We start from the raw sequence: 22549 nt of genomic DNA, 5'->3' as shown, positions 1-22549 counted from the left end.
CAAACTTGTTTATTCAGCTCCATGAATAATTCTTACATTTTTCTCATCCCTTGACTTCATTCATATGGATGACTACTGGAAATTGTACACATGCATCCCAGTGTACTTGGGCTGGAAGTGATTTCTCTCTTCTCTGAACTCTCATGGTGCACTTCTGGCCCCTTCACTTGACAAGTATCACCGGCTGGCAAGTGTTATCTTTTTCCTGTGTGCATTTCTTATCTCCTGAATGAGTACCTGAGATTCAGGGAAGCACTGATCCATCTCTGTAAGGCCCTTAGCATCAATAAAAAGTTTTGACTTTAGGGTTGCAGTAGATTAGAAATGAGGACAAATGTGTGTCCCAAATGTGCCTATTCTAAAGGAGTGCAACGGAAATCTATTTGAGGGGATAAAAAAAAAAAAAGAAAAACAAAAAAGAGAAAGGACAATGCCTGTCCAGGATGATTTTGAAGTTACTTCTGGTGTCAAAATTCAATAAAGCATCAACATTTAGCTTATAATCATCACATTGACATTAGCTTATTAGTAAATACACTGAAAATTGTTCAGTATACACTTAGGGCAAATTTCTCAAAGTGAAATGATATGATTTCTTACTCTTATTTTTATTCTAAGTTAGCAAGGTGATATTTTTAAAATTCAAATCAACATACATTTATTGACTAGCTATCGTAGTCAATTCAAAGTAATATCCGAAGTGTAGCTACTACCACATATTTCTGAAACATCAAATTCGCCCAGTGTTCTTTCTTCCCCTATTTACTCCTGTACTTTTCATGTGGGTTGACGACCTTAGTAACTGAAATGGCAAGAACTGGCAGAAAAAAAATTGGCAACTGAGTTCTAGTTTTTAAACTAATGAGTGGTTGATATTATGACTTCTACAGAAACAGACAAAATATATAAAATTTTTTAATTTTAGGAAAAAATCTTAAAATATTTTTTCCTTTTCAGCCTCATACTTCTGATAGATAATTTGATAAATTAAGTAACTAAGAGTTCAAGTTATTGATATGTAAGGCAATTACTGGTCATTTACTAGTAACATACTGGCTAAACATTAAAAAAATATATACCAACAAAAGTACCCAGGTGAACTTTGTCTACCCAGGAGGCCTTTTTAAGTGATCCATCTTGATGTCAGCAAATTGCTTACTAATGTGTTGACTTATGGCCCCCCTCAAAAGCAAAATGAAAAGCCTGGAATTTACAGCATATCAATGAATCAGTTGATAAGCTTTTACTGGTTTAATATCCTTCCAGTCTTGCTGCTTGGAGCCACTTGAAGTTAGCAACAGAATGTTTGCCATCTCTATGTGATAAAGGAAGTCAAAGGACTAAACAAACTTTAAGACCATTATGCTGTTTGGTGAGATGTAAATGAAAAAGTCAGAGAAATCTCCTGCTGGAGGGTGTGGGAGCGGGCAGCCCCTAAAGTCAACCCCAGCATCTGACAAATCACTAACCCCACTTTTTAAACAATGGTTAGGACTTTTAGCTGGGGTGGAGATAATATAATGCATTTGAAAAGTTTTAATTGCAGCAATAAAAGACCATACCTCAATTATATGACATATGCTAGCAGCATTTCTAGATAAGGATCAAAGGCATTCAAGGACCAATCACTGCATTCTGGGCAACACTGGAGCTGCGGCCTGGCCTGTTCCCTCCTGCGTGGTTTCTGTCCCGATTTCGCCTCCTCGGCAATCTGCACCTTATTTAAAACACTTCACTCGCCACTCCACTCGCTGTCTCCTTCCTCTCTTTATAGTTTCTTCCTGGCACTTACTACTTCTTGAAATTTGTAACGACATGTTTTATTTATGGCCTCCCCGCGCCCCCGCCCCCCGCAGGCAGGAGCTGGCGCCCGGCAGCCAGAGCGCGTCTGGAGCGCACGAGGGCGAACGCGGCTGGCGGTGCTCACGCCCGGCCTCTGCGGAGAAGCGCCGGTAAGCAGCCGCTCAGATCCTCGTCAGGCCTCACTGGAAGTGAAGTTTTGCGAAGTACAAAAACTCCGAGTGCCAGCCCATGAGAGCAGTTTAGATGGACCTATGATGCTGTTACCCACAGTTAAGTCTACGTTGTATTTCAATGTTCATTTGCCTAACAAAATACCATTCTCACACTTACTAGCAATCACTACTTTTTTCTTCCTTAATTTAAAAGAAATTAAAAGCATTTCTTAAATGAGAACAATTTCCTTTATAAGCAATGGTGGTAAAAGACTATTAAAAAAGATTTTATTCAATCTAAATTTATTTTTAATTTTTTTTGAGACAGAATCTTGCTCTGTCACCCAGAGCAAGAGTGCAGTGACATCATCCTAGCTCACAGCAGCCTCAAACTCCTCGGCTCAAGAGATCCTCCTGCCTTGGCCTCCAAGGGTGCTAGGATTACAGGTGTGAGTCACTGTACCCAGCCTAAACTGAGTAATTTTAATTTTTAATTTACCACTTACAAGTTTTGCACAGTGAATGACAAAAAGGATGACAATTTCCAAAGGGGCTGTGTGTCAGTTTGGGAACTGCCAAGCTGCTGTTTCAAGGGCACTGTGCTAGCCTGAGGATCAAAGATGACACTTGTCCCTTGAACAAGGCTCTCCCAATCAAGCAGGAAAAAACAACACTGACCATCTAGTGTGCTGCCTGCTGTAGCAGAGGACTCCTAAGACACAACGGGAGCAGTAAGGAAGGGGTGGAATCTACAGGATTCTCAAGAAGTTGCACTGGAAGGGACTCGGAGCAGAGGTGGCAGCGGGGCTGGGAGACCTGGGGAAGGAAGGAGTGAGAGGTGAGGAGCGTGCACAGGGGCAGAAAGGAGTGCACAGGCAAGGGGCGTGGTGCGCGTGTCCCCGAGGAGGACCGTACCAGCATCGGTGTGTGTGCCCTCCCAGACACTTCACCATGAACTTCCGACGGCCTCTCAGCTATCGACAGGTACCGCCCTTTCTTTTCACTGCTTTCCTGCATGAATCTTATGATCTGGCCAAACTTGTTTATTCAGCTCCATGAATAATTCTTACGTTTTTCTCATCCCTTGACTTCATTCATATGGATGACTACTGGAAATTGTACACATGCATCCCAGTGTACTTGGGCTGGAAGTGATTTCTCTCTTCTCTGAACTCTCATGGTGCACTTCTGGCCCCTTCACTTGACAAGTATCACCGGCTGGCAAGTGTTATCTTTTTCCTGTGTGCATTTCTTATCTCCTGAATGAGTACCTGAGATTCAGGGAAGCACTGATCCATCTCTGTAAGGCCCTTAGCATCAATAAAAAGTTTTGACTTTAGGGTTGCAGTAGATTAGAAATGAGGACAAATGTGTGTCCCAAATGTGCCTATTCTAAAGGAGTGCAACGGAAATCTATTTGAGGGGATAAAAAAAAAAAAAGAAAAACAAAAAAGAGAAAGGACAATGCCTGTCCAGGATGATTTTGAAGTTACTTCTGGTGTCAAAATTCAATAAAGCATCAACATTTAGCTTATAATCATCACATTGACATTAGCTTATTAGTAAATACACTGAAAATTGTTCAGTATACACTTAGGGCAAATTTCTCAAAGTGAAATGATATGATTTCTTACTCTTATTTTTATTCTAAGTTAGCAAGGTGATATTTTTAAAATTCAAATCAACATACATTTATTGACTAGCTATCGTAGTCAATTCAAAGTAATATCCGAAGTGTAGCTACTACCACATATTTCTGAAACATCAAATTCGCCCAGTGTTCTTTCTTCCCCTATTTACTCCTGTACTTTTCATGTGGGTTGACGACCTTAGTAACTGAAATGGCAAGAACTGGCAGAAAAAAAATTGGCAACTGAGTTCTAGTTTTTAAACTAATGAGTGGTTGATATTATGACTTCTACAGAAACAGACAAAATATATAAAATTTTTTAATTTTAGGAAAAAATCTTAAAATATTTTTTCCTTTTCAGCCTCATACTTCTGATAGATAATTTGATAAATTAAGTAACTAAGAGTTCAAGTTATTGATATGTAAGGCAATTACTGGTCATTTACTAGTAACATACTGGCTAAACATTAAAAAAATATATACCAACAAAAGTACCCAGGTGAACTTTGTCTACCCAGGAGGCCTTTTTAAGTGATCCATCTTGATGTCAGCAAATTGCTTACTAATGTGTTGACTTATGGCCGCCCTCAAAAGCAAAATGAAAAGCCTGGAATTTACAGCATATCAATGAATCAGTTGATAAGCTTTTACTGGTTTAATATCCTTCCAGTCTTGCTGCTTGGAGCCACTTGAAGTTAGCAACAGAATGTTTGCCATCTCTATGTGATAAAGGAAGTCAAAGGACTAAACAAACTTTAAGACCATTATGCTGTTTGGTGAGATGTAAATGAAAAAGTCAGAGAAATCTCCTGCTGGAGGGTGTGGGAGCGGGCAGCCCCTAAAGTCAACCCCAGCATCTGACAAATCACTAACCCCACTTTTTAAACAATGGTTAGGACTTTTAGCTGGGGTGGAGATAATATAATGCATTTGAAAAGTTTTAATTGCAGCAATAAAAGACCATACCTCAATTATATGACATATGCTAGCAGCATTTCTAGATAAGGATCAAAGGCATTCAAGGACCAATCACGGCATTCTGGGCAACACTCTGGGCTTTGGGTACACACTGGTGGTGGGTATTAGCATAGCAGCTTTAGTGACCTTTCCAGGCCTCTTTGATCTGAGTTTGTCAAAACTTGAATGAGTAAGTGTACGAGGACTACTGTATTATCCCCAGACAACTCAAATACCCTCTCTGACAAAGGCATTTCTTACCAGATTTTAATTCTCTGACACTTACTTAAGGGTACAAAACTCAACATTTGACCTTTTCAATTCTTACCGCAGGACTGCACTATAGTTAAAAGAACATACATCGTGGCGCTACATCACTGCTGTGATTCAGGTTTGTTAGGAATGTGTCAATGACATTTTAAAGCAAGGCAGATTTGCAAAAAATTCTCGGTGTATGTAAGCATTCCTATTTGTAGAAAGATGGTCCCTGTATTTTATTAATTAACACCCAATAGATGCATGAAAACTAAAGAAAAAACTTCATTAACTCTTCCTGTAATAGAGGAGTGAAAATATAAGACCACAATTCCTTTACAAGTAAAATAGCTTAATTCATAAAAATAGAATGGCCTGAGCTAATCTAGAGTATTAAAAACATATCCATCCTGGTGAGACCTTAAAACATAAATGAAACAAACACTTCCAAATAAATCATGTCTAAAAACATCAAATTGACTATGATCCCTCTTTGCCTTTCTTTCTAATGATTAGACTTCTTTTTTTCCTGAGGTAACTTATCTTTGACCTAAACCAGTGGTTCCCAAGTGTGGCAAAGAAGTTTTCACGTATCTGCCAGCAAAGGAAAAGAAAGTAAAGTCAGACGAGTGAAATTTCGAAAAGCTAAATGTCTGCAGTGCAAAAGGGAAATCCTTTAGTGTGTGGTCAGGTACTTCCTACTTTTCTGGTGTTAAAATAGCCTTTCTTTTATGAAATGGTTCTGATGGTATATGCTGGTGGTGTTTTTTCAAACTCTTACTTAGTAAAATAAAAAGTTTTAAAAGTTGGCAGTGACTTTGTTGGAGCCCCAGACTTCTCGTACAGTTCTGCAGACTCCAAAAGTCTGAAAACCACTGGAATACAGAATTTGAAATGGGCTGTCAGGGAGAGAATGGAGGATCAGTTACAACTTCCTGATTTTACTGGCTAATGGAGGTAGTGGATCCAATATTTATCTGTCTTTAACTTAGGAGCGTGTCACATGACTTATTTCTCCTAGTAATTTGCAATTTCATTTTTTAGATTAAAAATAAAATGAATTTGCATTAATTTAACATTCACCAATAGTCTGTTTGGAGATGCAGCTTAGAAATGTAGCTGGAGATTTTATATGTTACTCCCAGAATTAAAAACTGTTGTTGTTCCATAGATAATTATGAGTTTACCATATTGGATATTTTTAATTATTGCACATTTTGCTTTGAAAAATTTCCCATTTCTAAGATTCAAACATTAGTTCACTGGTCTACAGTTCCATGCACATTTAAGTGTGGAGCGGGTGCTGAGGTACGTGTGAACATACACGTAGGTGGCTTCCCGTACTATGTAGAAAACCTGGCATTTCTGGAATGTTGCTGACTATATTACGAAGCTAGTCTTTCACTCAAAGGAGCCTTGATAAAGTCATTGTTCATTTTGGCTCTGGAATTCATTTATTTTTAATGGATGTATTACTAGGAAACCTACAGACATTGATTCATCTGAAGCTGGTCTTCATTTTAGTGCACATTTAGCTCTGAAGAACTTTCAGGAGTATGAGGATGAAAAACATGTAAATAAATAAAAAAAGATGAAAAAATAAGGATGACTATAATAAGAAACTGAAGGCTGAGTTGAGAACCCAAGGCCAACAGTTACATTTTTATTTTAAATATCTTAACCTGTGATTTCTAGATTTCTAGAGGCATAAATAGCCTCATTTTACTTATAACCGTATGTTCAACAAAATATTTTTATAGATATTTAAAGGAAAACAATTTAAATTTTTTTTACTGAAACACAAGTTTGTTTTTTGATTAAAATAATATTAATAAATTCTATCACTAGAAAAAATGACATTTAGTTATTGTTGTACTGTCAAACCAGTGTTAAAGCAGTGTGTACTGTTAAACCAGATGACAGAGTCCTGTGTAAAGGCACTCCGTGGGGGATGGCTACTTTCTTTGCTAGCACAGGGTGTGTGGCTGTACGTTTCACGTTTGTTTGTTATTAAGCTATGCTAGTTTTGAACTGTAAAACCTTTATTCTACTGACATGATTACATCTTTTAAAAGGCACAAGAAAATGACTGCAACCCCTAAATGCTAATATATGTATTATACATAGATGCAAATATTCCACGTTTACCAAAAATTCAAATAGAGATGATCATTTTGCCTTGTTAACAGGACAAATGACCACCTAGTGTGTTCTTGCAGTGTATTTCTGCAGACCAGCTTATGGAATCGGTGAAAGCCACCGCAGCATCCCTCGCCCAGTGTCCCACAGAACCGCAGCTGGGCCCCCTCTGCTCAACAGCTCCCAGCTGCACACGCCGCATCAGGGCGCGCTCGCCAGTCCTCTCTCCCCAACTACGTGCAGGCAGGAAGTTGTCGGTCTGACTCTTCGTTTCATTTACGAAGTACTGAAATACTTAATCCATGTGGAACTTTTTTGGCCATGTGGTATAAAGTAATGTTCTTTATTCCCCCTCCACATGGATGTACTACATTTCCCAATTTAACTGATTTTCCTCAAATAATTTTTTTCCCACTGATGGGAAATGTCCCCTTTACTGTACGCTAAGCATTCCCATATGCCGAGATGTGTGATTTCCACTGTTTCATCAATCATTTGTCTATTATTTCACAAGAATCTTAGTTGACAAATTTACGTATTTTGATATCTAACAAAGCTGTTCTACCTCGTTAACCTTTCTTTTAAAAAAATTATAAGCTCTTCATACTTCTCTAGATAAACTTTAGAATTAACCTGTAAAATTCCAAATGCATGTCCTTTGGGAGTTAGAAACTACATTAAATTTATATGAGGAAAATGGATATTTTTACTCATATCCAACATAAAATATCAACCATTTTATTCAAGTTTTTTATTTCATCAGAAAAACACTTTTTCTTATCAGTGTCTTGCACACTCCTTGTTAAATTTGCTTTTAGGTATTAACTATCATGAAAGTGATCATTTCCCATTATATTTTATATCTGATTATTATTGCTATCCAGAAAGTGATTATTGCATTTTTATCTTGATTTGAATATTTTCTAACAGTTTACTTTTAATAATTTTTCAAATGATTTTATGCATTTTAAATCCATATATAAAATATATGGGTTTACATAATATATAACATAGTTTTGTGTGTTATATATATTTTGTTTTCTTGTGTTATTGCATTGGCAAGGATTGGCCAAAGTGTGATGACAGTTGAGTAGCCTAGTTTTGCATCTTTAGGGTTTCATTTTCTAAAACAATCTGTTTTTAGTTTCTGATACATAGTCTTTATTGTGACAAGGATATTTTGGTCTAGTTCTGGTTTGCTGACTGTCATTATTAGGAATGGCTATTAAATTTTATTTAATATCTTTTCAGTAAAAATGGAGATACTCATATAATTTTTCTCATTTTATTCTTTAAATTTCTTTCCATGTTTGCTATTTTTACAGGAAGTAATTTTAATTATATTTTCAGATTTAATGGCATAAAGTTGTATATCACATTCTTGTATAATTTAAAAATGATTTCCATTTATATGAGAACACCTCCATTTCTGTATATCTTCTGCAGAAGACCCGTGTCCCAGCTCAAGTTAGGCAGAGGGAGAGGGAAGGAGAGAGCAAGTGAATCCCCTTCTCAGCCCCTTTATTCTTTCTAGGCTTTCAAAGGGTTGGATCTTGCCCACCCATATTGGGGAGCTGAGTCCACCGATTCCAATACTCATCTTATCTGGAAACACCCCCACAGACATACCCAGAAATAATGTGTAACCAGATAATCTGAGCATCCCTTAGCCCAGCTGAGTTGACACATAAATTAACCATCCCACCTGGGTAATGTGAAATTCAATAACCTAGTTCAATAATCTTTCAGATTTGTTAAACATGTTGGCATTTTAAAACTGTAGATTCAAATTATAGAATAACATTCCATAGAGCATTCATATAGCTAAGAGAATGAGTTTTATCAATTTGGAAAGGAAGAAAAAATTATCAAATTTAAGAGTCATTTGATAAATGACTAAGGCATATTCTGTATCATAAAGGACAGCCTTTGAGTTGTACTCATACAGGCATATACACATGTAAGGCACCTGCCCATACAACCCGGATTATGTACCTACTGCTAATACACCATCTTACAAGGAACTCACTCTTCATTTAAGATGAAGTTTGAGTTTATAGATTTCAACTGTTTATGGCCAAATGGGATAAGTGAGAGAGTGAGGCATGAAGGAACTGCAGAGAAGATTTCGGAAACTAGCAGAGATCTGGGAATTCTGGAATTTCAGAATTAATAAGAATTGAAAGTAGAGAAAATTGTATGATGCCTATTTATGTAACAAATTATGAGTATTACCTATGATCTGAGTTTATATATATATGTATATCCTGCCTGTCCCCACCCCCATACATGAAACTTAAATGAGGCAAGATTACTTTTGGCAGATGAGAAAGTTATAGTATTTACTGTGGCAGTTATTTATGTGTAAAGAGGTGCTAATATATACAACCCATCAGTGACTCGTAACATTAATTTAGTGGGTCCAGCAGTTTGGAAATAAAATAGAACAGAAATTACCACAGTGTGGTGCATGTGGTAAGAGTAGGTTTTGTTTTGTGAAAGTTTTATTTCTGTGAAATGTATGTATGTGCTGGGTCATTGTATAGGACATATTTCTATTGTGGGTTGAGGCAAAGTCTGAAGGCCACTGCTCTAAAGAACTTGCAGAGTTTGTTCTCAACACTCACCTTCCCCAATACCCCTGCAAAAAAAAATTCTGATCTGCTTATCAATTTCTTCTTATATATTCAGCTTAAGTGAATTAGCTATTCAGATTTTCTGGTACCGTCTTCAAAAGCCCCAAAGGAAAAATCAAATTTGTAACATATAAGCTCAAATATAATTTATACTTCTTTCTCTATCTCTTGAGTTGTATTGTTTCCACAGACAACAGAGGTTTAGAGAAGACCAATGAAAGCTTAACCTGGAGTTTGAAAAGTGGGTACATTTCAGTAGAGGCAGGGGTGACAAGTAAGAACGGACACCACTGCAGAGTGAGCTTGTACACTTGCCACAACAGACCCCGGTGGGTTGGAGGTGGCAGTGCAAAGTGCTGAGGGCGCGGAAGAGAAATACAGTAGAGGGATGAACTGGGCATAGACGAAACAACAGGAATGCGGGGAGCTGGGAATATAGGACTAGAACAGAGCTACAGAGCTGATCCAGGACTAGAAATGAGCTACAGAGCTGGATGTGGGATGGGAACAGAGCCACGGAGCTGATCCAGGGCAGGAACCGACCTACAGAGCTGGATCCAGGACGGGAACAGAGGGGATGGGATACTCCTCCTCACAGAAGTGGTAAGTGAAGTTGTGGGAGAGACTCGGCTCACGAAGCAGGCACTGGGAGCACCAGGGTGAGGAGGACTCCCGGGGGGCCCAGCGCTCCGTGCAGGTGCAGTGACGAGGCCATTCCCAGAGGCGGGGGTGAGAGGGACAGGGAGGGAGAGAGCCCCCACTGCTCACCTGCCAGCTGGGTGTGGTTTTCCTTATCTTTCTTAAAGAAACTGAAAATATATTCTTAGTTGGGAGGATTTATTTGCAGAGATTATGAAGCTCTAGGGAGAATCACTGCAGGGTTAAATCTTGGCAAGGGAAGCTATGGCCCCTGTTCTTTCACTGAAAAATATTCTGAGACTTGGGGGCAGCCCCATTAACAGCACCTCCCAGCACAGGACAGCCCGCGACACCACAGTGCTCCCAGCTTCCGGCTACAGACTCAAAACCTTCCTACTTTGTAACATAGTCTGGGTTCTCAAAGTAATCCTGTCAATACTGGGTCTTTTACAGAGCAGAAAACCAGTATGTGAGTGACCCTCTCGTGTGTCACAGAATCACAGAGAACAGTGTAGCCAAGCAATCAAACGAGTCTCCTGACTGCTTTGTGTGAAAGCAAAGCATAGCCTATAGTTTCAAAAGTTATTATAAGATGATGTGTGCACATGAAAAAATATTTATACACATGAGGTGAAATGACAATTAAATCTGTAATAAAGATTTTTAAGAGAAAACAGTGAATGATTTCTGATTTGACAGCCAACACACTATTACATATGAGAAGTTACTAAGAGTAGCTCAGAGAGCAAGACTGATGTTACACCACTGAACATAAAAAGCATGGAAAGAATACGAAAGAAGGATGAAAACAACCGGGGACGACAGTCATGTACTGAAATGAGAAGGAACTACAGCACTGGAGATTATCCATCTCTGACTCTGTTAGAAAATGGTAACTGCGCCGAGCATGTGTGTTTACTGGCATGAGCTTGAAGCCCAGTTAGGCTGAAGCTGTGATCTTGGCCAGGAGTAAGGACTAGATGACAAACACGGCGGCAGAGAGCTGGAAAGGAAGTCGGCACCCTGCTCTCCAAACGGTAAAAGAGTAATGGGTCCTGTCCAAGCAAAAGTGAAGGCGGCATATATTATTTTTACCCAGTAAATTATCAGGACTTTTAGCTGATTGCTCTTTCTTCTTTAATATGGGGATGTTTGAAAAAGAATCACTGGGCAGCACTGAAAAATGGAAAGTTTTCACAGGACCACCTGTAGACAGCAACAAGAGGGTGTCTTTTGCCATAGCTCTGTTCCCTCTCCCTAACTAGCCTATGCTCCCCAATTGCAAGGGACATGAGTGACTTGCAGAAGATTACTTTTCTTACATGAAGGTAGAATTGCAGACGCTCTCTCCCCGGCCTGTCGCCTCCCCACTGCTCCCCACCAGAGGGTGCCGCCTCCCACGCCAGGTCAGGGACAGCACTGCTGGCTTCCCAAGCCACAGCAGCGAAGTTGGACTCTCCACCCTACTGGTTCAGCTTCCTTGTCTCTGAGACAAAGGTCCTTAGATTGCAGTTAAAGTTGTTCTACTTCTGGAAGCAAATCAAATATATTTTCTTGACTAAATCCGAGGCATAGTGACATCACAACAAGCACTATTCTTTCTTTTGCACATACTTACAACTACATTACTTGGGACAAATACTTAAGTGACCAGAAGGGTTGTTAGGAAAAATAATCATACTGCTTTATAGTCAAGCCCCAAACTATTTCCTTTTGGAGTTCCTGTGTAGTTCTGGGCCACTGTAAAGAAGTCTGCCCTCCCCAGGCACGGGAAGCGTGGCAGGGGTGAGCAGGTGCCCGTGCGGGCGGAGCTCAGCTGCGCAGCTGCCCTGCGGTGGCGAACAGAAACCTGCGTCCACAGAGCAGAGCGGGGGCGACTGTGTACCGTGAGGAGTCCTGTCTATCGCTCACTATTCCCAATGGGAGGGCAGGCGAAAACAGCAACGTTTAGAAAAGATCTAAATAATTATGTAAATAATACTTCCAAGAAAATGGCCATAGGACATGGTGACTGAGGCGTTTTGTCTTAGTGATCTGAAGCTAACATTACGTCAGGATACCACAGTGCTATTATAAAAAATAAAACACACAAAACACAGAATAACACTAAATCTGTAACAATTTACATAAAGATGAACTGGAATGATATATTAATATTTGTGATAAATACAAATCTGCTGGTGCCCACTGTGTGCTAGGCTTTTATAAATACGGCATCTATTCTTAGACCAGCGGGGCAAGGTAGAGATGATGGTGAGGGAACAGGCCTCGGAGCAATGGTCCCTGTCATCCACCTGCAGCCTCAAGGCTGATGGGGACAGAACTGGGACCCACCCTTGCCTGGCTGCTCCTCCCACTCCGCCATGCCTGTCTTTTTTGTATGGGGCCCAGGAATGGAGAACTGTCAAATAAATTCCAAAAAGTAAAAACAAAAGATGAAAAGTGGTTAAAGGAAAGCACAGAAGTGGAAGTTCTTTGTTTCTATAGCACGATCCCATGAGGCCCGGCACGCAGCGAGGGCAGCGCTGGCGGGCGTTGTTTCTACCGTTTGCTTCGACTTATGCCAGCGCCACACGCCACACCTGCTCTCCTCACTTACAGTCAGGGCTGTGAGACGCTCAGCTTGTTTCCACTGTTTCACATGAGAGATTAGTTTATTTAGACAACTGGCATGAAATGGCCAAGCAAAAATTGCTTTGAATTTAACCTATTCTAATTTTATAAATTTTATGATTTAACTAGAGAAGAAAATCTAGAAGTATTTTACTATCTAGGTTGGAAAACCAATTTAAATTGAAGAGGATTTTTAGCAGCATCTCAACCACTAAAAAAAAAAGGCCTAAAAATGAAGGAAGTCTTCAAAGTGAAACTCTGAGGTTTTAGTGCCTCTGTCAGCCCTGCCGACCCCAAAGGAGTCCCCTGCATGTAGAGACTGTATCTGAAGAATTAATGATCTACACCTACCTTTGTTTCATAGAATTTTTTCCTTAATCCGGCATCTCTGGGAGGTACTATTTTCCTCAGGTTCCTGTACCACTTTCGAACAACGTGTCCTCTCCAGTGGGCTTGGATTCTGAAACAGATGTTTGACAGTGATTCACTGTGGGTGGCTCCAGTTGGACAGATAGTTCTGTACTTGCTATGAGCCCTGTGCTGGCCCCGGGGAGGCGGCGGCGGCCAGGAAGAGAGAATCCCTGTATGTTCCCCAGTTAGCTCGCACGGCTGATCGCCACAGGCCCACCCCACCGTGCGCTGCACGGGCCGGCATCCCTGGGGCGGCAGAGACCCTCCGTACCTCGCTGCACACTGCATTCTGAATAGGTGGGCCCCGTCGTGTATCACTCGCGTTTGATACTGGTTCTTTCTACAGAGAGGACAGGTTTTCTTATTGGTGAACTTTTCAAAAGCCTGAAGGCATGCCTGAGGAAAAACATTTCACTTAAAATTTCACGAGTGATTACTTTTAAACATTTTTACTTTTAATGTAATTATAGTGTTCTTTTCTCTCATAATTACGAGACTTAATCCAATTTAGATGATAAAGTGAAGAAGTTTCGTCAGATGTTAACACCTTCCTCATGAAACCTGTTCTAAAAATGATTTTTTTTTACAAGAATATACATGCACAGACATCAAAAACTTTTGAAAATCAACGAATGTAAAGGTAAGTCATGCTTGTGTGTGAGACTAACACAAAGACAGAGCATATGAATTAGGCTATCACTCACTTTGATGTGCACTAACAACAATCGGTTATACAAACATTTGTGGTTCTTTTGTCACATAAAATTCATGATTTTCAAAACAGGATGAATTGTACTATAGCCTACAGTCATGTCTCTAACTATAAATGGTGATTATGAATAAAACAAATGGCTCTTTTTAGGTAGTAGACTTTAAGCGAGTAGGGTTTCTCTGAGCTGTACAATGATGCACGGCGCACTTGATCACGGGAGGCAGCAGGATTTACTTACTCTGTGGAATACATGTGAGCATGAAAGCAGCACCTGTTCGTGAGTAAACAGAAAGATGTTTGAAGTTTAATAAAAGAGAAGCAACATAAATGTATTAATTAAAAGAAAAATTCTGAATGCTTAAAAGGTAAGCTGTATTATTTGAAAAATTAAAAAAGCAAATTAATAACTTTGATATTTATACTATTTAGTCTTTAAGTTTAGCATAGCACAAGAAAAATTAAGTTAACAACAATCTGAAACATCAGACACACACATGAAGTTCGATATTAAGCTATTAAAATGAGCGTATATGTAAAAGTCAAATAATTATGACAGAGATGTATTTCCCAGTAGATCTTAGAGTGCACGCAAGCCACAGGGGCGAGGAAGCGAGAGGATCGGTCCTGTGGGACCGCTGTGGGCTGTGGGAGAAGGAGCAGAGAAATACTAAGTAAATACTGTTTTTTTAAGGTCTTTGTTCAACTAAATTACACTCCTAAATTTTTTTAAATCACAGCTTTACTGAGATATAATTCTGACAGTCTTAGATTTAGATAGTGAGAAATCAGGAGAGATGAGTCATTGTTTCTTTTCCAAATGCAAGGAAAGTATCCTCACAAGAAAATGTCACCTTTCTGTGATCCAAACTCCCCAGGCTGTGACGAAAGACAGAAGCAAAGGAGAGTAGCTTAGACTGAGTAAAGGGACAGGTGGCGGGCAGGTAGCAGGAGGCCGGGAAGGGGTGGGGCCACCGTTCCCACCCTGGGCTGGACACTCAGGGTCCCGCCACGCCCTTAGCCCCACCCCCGTGCAGGGGCCTTGCAGCAGAAGGGCTTCTCCTCTCAGCAAGAGAAGTCAGGTGAGATTCCAATCGCAGACCACCAGGCTGCCTGATTTGGGGAAAACTTTCTGGTTTTTAGAGTGACCAACCCACCTGCCTTCATTCCATCTATACTTTTCTTCTTAAATGGGAATAAAAGAAGAAATATTGGAATAGAACTCAGTTCTAAAACCTTTTCTTGAAACTTGCCAACAATGAATCTAAATTGGAGAAACTCAGTAATATGGATCCTTTTCTGTTATCACCATTCAATCTAACAGCAATATTGTGTGTACTTAATTATTTACTCTTTATAGAATAATCTTTCAAAGTGTTTCAACAGATATTCAATCTACATTCTGTAACATTATACTTCTGTATATTTAAAATATTATACTTTTAAATGTTCATAAGTATATTGACAAATATTCCTTGATATAACAAAAATAAATGATTAAGTGGTGGTAAATACACTAAAAATGTCATAGAAGTTCAGACTAATTCCAGCTGGTCTCTACCATAATTTCTGAGTTGACCTACTATGGATCACTTGAATGGCTTACTTATTATGGCTTCCTCATCTGTTAAATGGGTATTATCCTACCTCAGACATGTGAAATTAACTGAAGGCCCTCTGAAATCACTAAATGTTGGGGAAATGCCTACTATTGTTTATGACTAAGGAAAAATCTAATTACAGAAATAACTAGAAATGCAAAATAAATAGTGTCTATATCTATAAAAAACAAAAAAATGATAGAATTTAGTGAGAAATTTATAAAAAACAGAATGAAAGAAATATTAGGCAGGATTTACCCTGATTGCCCAAGATATTCAACTCCAAGTTTTCACTCTTCACACAAACCATAAGGCTAAATATTAAAAGTGTAATTAAATAGGTTGCTGAGGCCAGAAAGATTCCTTGTGGCTGTGTTAACACTTTTGGTACACCAAAGTACTAAATTATCCTAAATGGTAATTCTATGGTTTAAGGGCTAAAATATTTTCTAAAATATCCAACTTTTACATATGTAAGACAGGTCCTAATAGGGAACTGGAATATAACAAGTATGATTAACACATTAACTGCCACATGAGTTGTATTTAACTCACTAGTTTTGAGCCCGGGGCCTTGTGAAGCATATGTAACTCACAGGTCTCTTCACCTTGGGAGCTGAGTGAATTATTTTTCAAGTTGCATATAACTCACGCACAGAAAACAATAAAAAATAACAAAGTTTTCATTAAATTAGAAAGGACTGTTTCGTTTTCAAAGTTTTTATTCTATTTTTGTAATAAAACACTGTAGCCTCAAGGAAAAAAAAAATTTCCAGTATGGCAGTCAATGTGCTAAAATAACTTGTGAATTCAAACTACAAAGAACAAAAGTTTAACTATTGTGAACTTTTTGATGATGAAACTTACTGAAACAAATTAAGTTTTAGAATTCATGTACCAGGGTAGGAAGTAAAGCCAGGGTTCCTAAGCTATGAATTCAAGCTTGGGTTTAACTATATTTCCTGTGTTTTCTCAGCAAGTCTCTGAGTGCCGCTGTGTAGGAAGCATCATGCCACACATCATGGGAAATCGCTGTAGGGAATCATTATCTCGCACACACAAAATGCTGAGAATACAAGTGTCCCTAACTTCCAGGAGATAACAGTTTAGTTAGGCAGACAAAATATGTACAGAGAAAACCTATGCTATAGATTATATGTCATCTGTAAACCTGGGGTAATATCAATCTTACTGTGGTAAAGTTTCATGAATAAAGATGAAAAGATTTTAGTTTTCTTAAAGATTCTCCCACGAATTCTTTGGATATATTCGAGCACAGTTTTTTCTTTTCTTTAATGACTCAATTCACAAAACAAATTAAAAATTCCTTTTGCTTTCATCCTTTCTGCACGGCATCCTCCCATCCACTCGCTTTTGGCTGCACAGGACCAGCGGAACGGAAGCATTCCTCTGTATAAACGTCAGCACTTGAGAATTACTATCACTCGGTAAATAAACAAAACCGTTTCATGAGAGTGTTTAGCTCTTTCTCACACACACGCTTTATTTAATGTAAAAGAACATGTTAGCATTGAGGCTCACAGAGGAGGATAAAACTGCAAAAAGCAAGCCTGGCATCTTAAGCTCCACCCCGCTGTCTCGTTACCAGGAAACAGCCCCACCGGGCTCCCTCTAACCCTCGAGCTCAGCACCTGGGGATGGAGGCGAAACTCTTCTTTACATATCGGGCATGGCTGCATGGAGTCTCCCTGCAGGACGGACCTCTGCTTCACTTTCTCCCACTCGTCTGCGGACAGTGGCAATGGGGGAGGTTCAAAGAGGCCCAACTTCTGTGCTGAAGGTAAGACAACACAGAGTACGAGTCAGGATGTATTTTAGAGTGTGGTGCCCACCTATAATTTTAATGACATTATTGCAAACAAATATTAAAGCAATGCACTTCATTTCACAATATAAGTCGTCCCTTGGTATCTACCAGGAATAGGTTCCAGGACCCCTCTTAGATACCAAAATCACGGATGCGCAAGTCCCTTCCATAAAATGGTGTAGTACAAAGAGCTCTTGGAAGCAGAAAATTTTATAGCAGAAACGTGAATGTCAACTGAAAGGCTGGAAGAGAAAGCTAAAATATAGTCACGTGTCGCTTAATGACAGGCTATGTTCTGAGAAATGCATCTATGGGTGATTCTGTTGTTGGGCGAACATCCTACAGCATGCTTACGGGGTGGCAGCCTACTACACACCAAAGCTGTACGGTGTGACCTACTGCTCCCAGCTGCAGACCTGCGCACCATATTACCACACTGAGTACTGCAGGCAATGGTAACACTGGTATTGTGTATCTAAACACAGACAAGGTATAGTAAAAAGATAATATAAAAGATAAATAATGGTATACCTGTGCAGGGCACTGATCATGAGTGGGGCTCACAGGACGGGAGGCTGCTCTGGGTGAGTCAGTCAGTGAGTGGCAAGTGAATGTGAAGGCCCAGGACATTACTGTACCCCACTACAGATTTTACAAACACTGGACGCTCAGACTACACTAAATTTACAAAAAATTTTTTTCTTTCTTCAAGGATAAATTAACCTTAGCTTATTAAACTTTTTTACTTTATAAACTTTTTAATTTTTAACAACTTTTTGACTGTTTTGTAACAATACTTAGCTTAAGACACAAACATGTTATACAGCTATACAAAATATTTTCTTTCTTTAGGTCCTTATTCTGTAAGCTTTTTTCTATTTAAAGTTGTTTTTTCTTTTACTTTTTAAACTTTTTTTTATTAAAAACTAAGACACAGGCTGGGCACAGTGGCTCATGCCTGTAATCCCTGCACTTTGGGAGGCTGAGGCAGGAGGACTGCTTGAGCCAGGAGCTTGAGACCAGCCTGAGCAACATAGTGAGACCCCATCTCTACAAAAAAAAGAAAAATTAGCTGGGCATGGTGGTGCATACCTGTAGTCCCAGCTATTCGGGAGGCTGAGGCAGGAGGATTGCCTGAGCCCAGGAGTCTGAGGTTGCAGAGAGCTATGATGATGCCACTGCACACCAGCCCAGGTGACAGAGTGAGACCCTATCTCAAAAAACAAAACAAAACACTAAGACACATGCACATCAGCCTAGGCCTGCACAGGGTCAGGACCATTGAGATGTCACTAGGTGATAGGAATTTTTCAGCTCCACTGCAATCTTATGGGATCACCGTGGTATATGTGGTCCATCGTTGACCAAAACATTGCTATGTGGCTCATGACTATATAATCTCATAGAAAGTAGAAAAAGCAGATATAGCAGGAGATAAAAAATAAGAAAATTAAGGTAGTCTGACATCTGAAAAACAGGCATTCCCGAAAGAAAACAGAGAAAATGGTGAGTAAAAATTGTTTTAAAAATAGTCCAAAACATCTTCCAAAGCAAAGGACATGAGTTTCTGGCTTAAGAGGGTCCAGCAAGTACCCAGAATACAAGAGTCGCACCGAGTCCCATCACTGTGAAAATTTTGGAGGCAAAAAGCGGATGCTAAAAAACACAGGTCTCAACAAAGGACCAGGAATCAGAACTGCATCAGACTTATCTACAGCAATACAGACCCCAAAATACAATTCTTTCAGGATTCTGAGGAAAAAAAGACTCCATATTGAAATTTCTTATTAGCTATCAATCAAACATGAGAAAAGAATAAAAATATCTTTCTGCGGATAGGCCGCACAGGGAGCTCCCACGCGCGCCTTCTCAGGAAGCCACTGGAGGAGGAACTTCACCACAGTGAGGGAGTCAACGGAGAAGGCAGGTTCCCCGGGGGCCGGGAAGGAGGGTCAGAGGGAACCCCGGGAGGTGCTGGAAAGGGCTCTGCATTAGCCCTGCGGGGCAGCTGGCCCGGTGCAGCAGAGTAAGGAGGACTCTAGCAGTGTCCCCAAGAAGACATGGATAAAATACACCACATGCATTTCAACGTGTGGAGGGAACGTGTCCTGGAGGTCTCACGGATGGTGAGTGAAGAGGGATGAGGGTGAGGTGCGACCACGGCCGTGGGGAGAGGGCACGTGGAGGAGCAGATGGGCTGTGGCGGCGGCGCTCAGGCAGGGGTGGGGGCAGCCAGCCGGCCAGGAGTGAGGTAGCGGGTGCCACTCTGCCCCGAGACTTGGGTGGCTCCCCGCGTACTGGCGACACAGCCCGGCGCTGCTTCGGCTTCAGGCACCCACACCTCCCGTCATGCAAACCCAGATTGAGTATCAGCAACCGAGACCGAGAACTGGAAGGAGAGGAGACAAATACCTCCACTGACGGGTCTCACCAAACCGCTGTGCCTTCTGACCACACGCAACAGTGTTTAAGATCAGCGGCACACCCGGCGCCAGATCCTGGTTTCTGAATCCTCGTCTTCAATGAAAGGACCAGGGCTCCCCGGAGACACGGCTGATTCTGGGGCTGGGTCAGGGAAGACACAGGATAAGCGTCCAGTGTCTTGTGGTAGCACCAAGGAAGGAAGTGCCCAAAATGAAAAGGACGAGGACCCACCTCAAAGAGTCTGTGGCCAAAGACGTGACGAGGAGAGCAGCAGGACCGAGCCCTTCGCCAAAGTATAAACTAAATGTGCATGAGTCGCGCTGACACAGATGGCTGAACGCATAAATAAATGGGGAGAAGAGAGTTTCCTTGTAGAGTAATTCTGTGTGTAACGTATGTAGCTATTAACCCCCATCCAGGAGGTGGAGCCTAATCCCCCCACCCTGCTGCCTGAACGTGGGCTCGACTTAGTGTCTCACTTCCAAAGAACAGGGAAAGGGAAAATTCATACTTTTCCGTGGAGAAAGCTGGCAGACACGCCCTTAACCAAGCCGTCAGCAGCGATGGACGCGCTGACACCACGCACCCTGGGAGGGCGGATGGGCAGGCACTTCTCTGCTGCTCTTCCCATCAAGCCGTGATCCCAGGCCCAGTCGTGAGGAAGACGTCAGGCAAACCCAAACTGAAGGGCAGTCTATGAGTACCTGGCCAGCACTCCCCAAAATGGTCTAGGTCGTGAAAACAAGGAAGGACTGGGAAACTGTCACAGGCCAGAGGAAAGATGACAGCGACGGGCAACACTACCCTGTGTTGGCTTCTAGAATAGTATAAGGGCAGTAAGTGGGAAAAGTGAAATCCAAAGAAAGTCTGGAGTCCAGTGAGTTAACAGTAACGTACCACTGTTGGTTTCTAACTTTGGAAAGAATACCATGCTGATGCAGAACGTTAGCGCTGGGGGGAACTGCGCACACAGGAACTCTGCGCTGCCTCTGTAACTTTTCTGTAAATCCAAAATTATTCCAAAATAAAAAATGTATTTTAAAATAGCAATAACAAAAGCAGAACTTTAAAAGTAACTCCCAAACAACAATCTGTGCCTGAAAAGTAAAATATACACGGCTCAGTAACTTAGGTTAAAGAAAAAAACCAAAAAGAAAACCAGGAAGTGCGGTACCACGAGCTGAGTGGCTGTAAAGGCCGATTTGTGAGACAGCGGAGACCGCAGACTGCGCTCAATGTATAGCTCTGGACACAGTGACCAGAAAACAAGAAAGCCTGCGACTCACTGCACAGACAAGCAAAGGAGAAACACAAGCACGACCATCTCAATAGCTGCAAGAAAAAAAAGCATCTAATAAGTACTATTTAGGATTTTAAAAAACTCTGGAAACTTGTTATATGGGAAATTCTGTAATCAGATAAAGGCCAACAAACAAGCAAAACAGAAGAGAATGATAAAGAGCAAACATCACATAACTGGAAAAATTATAAGTGTTAGGCTCAGTAACATGACAGAAGTGCCAGGTGTCAACTACTTTGTATTGACCGCAGTCCGGAGATGCTGACCAGATCAAAAGAGACACAGGGGGAAGAAAGAAGGGACATAAAAATGGAAGGGCAGAGTCAGTAATGACCCCTGCAGAGCAAATGACTTACTTAGAAAACCTCTAAGAGTTGGAGAAGAGAAGACCGAAATGGTGTGAGATGCCACCATTGTGTGGGTCAGATGGTTAACACTGTAAATGTGATTTCCCCTCATCTTTAAACACAATTTAAAAAGTTTCCGGCAGAATTTTATGTAGAAAATAAAGGAATTTTAGGGGAAAAAAGGAGAAAAGGGTCTTTTCCTACCAGCTGTTAAGACACACTACAGAACTACACTAAGTAAAACAGTGAGATGCTGACACAGAAGCAGAAGCCCCCAAAATGAAGAATCTAACAACGTGTATACCCAAATACCCAACAGTTTTCCCAATATCATAAGCAAAGTAAACTGTGTGAGATCTAAATGTGAAAAGTAGAGTAAAAAGGTAAATAAAGAAAATGTAGGAAAATCTTTGCAGTCTCAGATTGGTGAAAGATTTCTTAAATCTCCCAAAATATAGCAATAAAGTGAAAAACCAATGGATTTAACATTAATCAGAATGAAAATTTTATTCAATACAAAATGACAGATAAAAGTTAAAAGATGATGACAGAATAAAAGATATTTTCAGTGGCTAAATCCACAAGAGATTAACATGTAGAACACACAAAGAACTCCAGTAAATCAGCAAGAAAAGACAGAAATATTATGTCTTGGAATATTATGTATTACAGTGGAATATTATGTATAGATAAGGGTATATGGCTCAACCTCATTAGTAAATAATATGCATTATAAAGATTTTTTTTCATAAAGAGGTCATTTACTCTCCTTAATAACCTCACTTATTTTTCAAATTAGGATGTTCTTCCTGATGTTTAATTTAAATCTTTCCTGACACAATTTTTAAGACTGATTATGATGAAGGTATTTGATCATCGACATAAATTATATATGCACAGTAGAAGATATTCACTAAGTGTCTGTATAACATTATTCCAAGTCTCAGTATGTTCTTGAGCCATGCCACTTTCTAGACAACAACTCGCATTGTCAGCAGAAGTTAAGAGGGAAATAACATAAAATGTCACCCCTGGGCATTGCTGTGGAAGCAGGTCCCCTCTGCCTTGTGTGACTCAAGGCATGGGCCTCCCCAGGCCTCTAGAT

General features: G+C 40.4%; 1 protein-coding gene across 1 annotated transcript in view; it reads right to left on the bottom strand.

Moving 5' to 3' along the window:
• The window catches only part of RNF32 (ring finger protein 32), a 38088-nt gene that overhangs the window by 10342 nt on the left and 5197 nt on the right, over positions 1-22549 (bottom strand). Inside the window, exons 3-6 of the mRNA XM_012654159.1 lie at positions 17198-17340; positions 14186-14218; positions 13507-13631; positions 13176-13284 (exon numbers count right to left, since the gene is read on the bottom strand). Of these exons, the coding sequence (XP_012509613.1) occupies positions 13176-13284; positions 13507-13631; positions 14186-14218; positions 17198-17340 (410 nt within the window). The remainder of the gene's footprint in view (positions 1-13175; positions 13285-13506; positions 13632-14185; positions 14219-17197; positions 17341-22549) is intronic.

Source organism: Propithecus coquereli, unplaced genomic scaffold (genome assembly GCF_000956105.1).
Source record: "Propithecus coquereli isolate 6110/MARCELLA unplaced genomic scaffold, Pcoq_1.0 Scaffold439, whole genome shotgun sequence".
Lineage (NCBI taxonomy): Eukaryota > Metazoa > Chordata > Mammalia > Primates > Indriidae > Propithecus > Propithecus coquereli.
The sequence above is the reverse complement of the archived record's forward strand: the minus strand, read 5'-3'. Positions and strand labels throughout refer to the sequence as shown.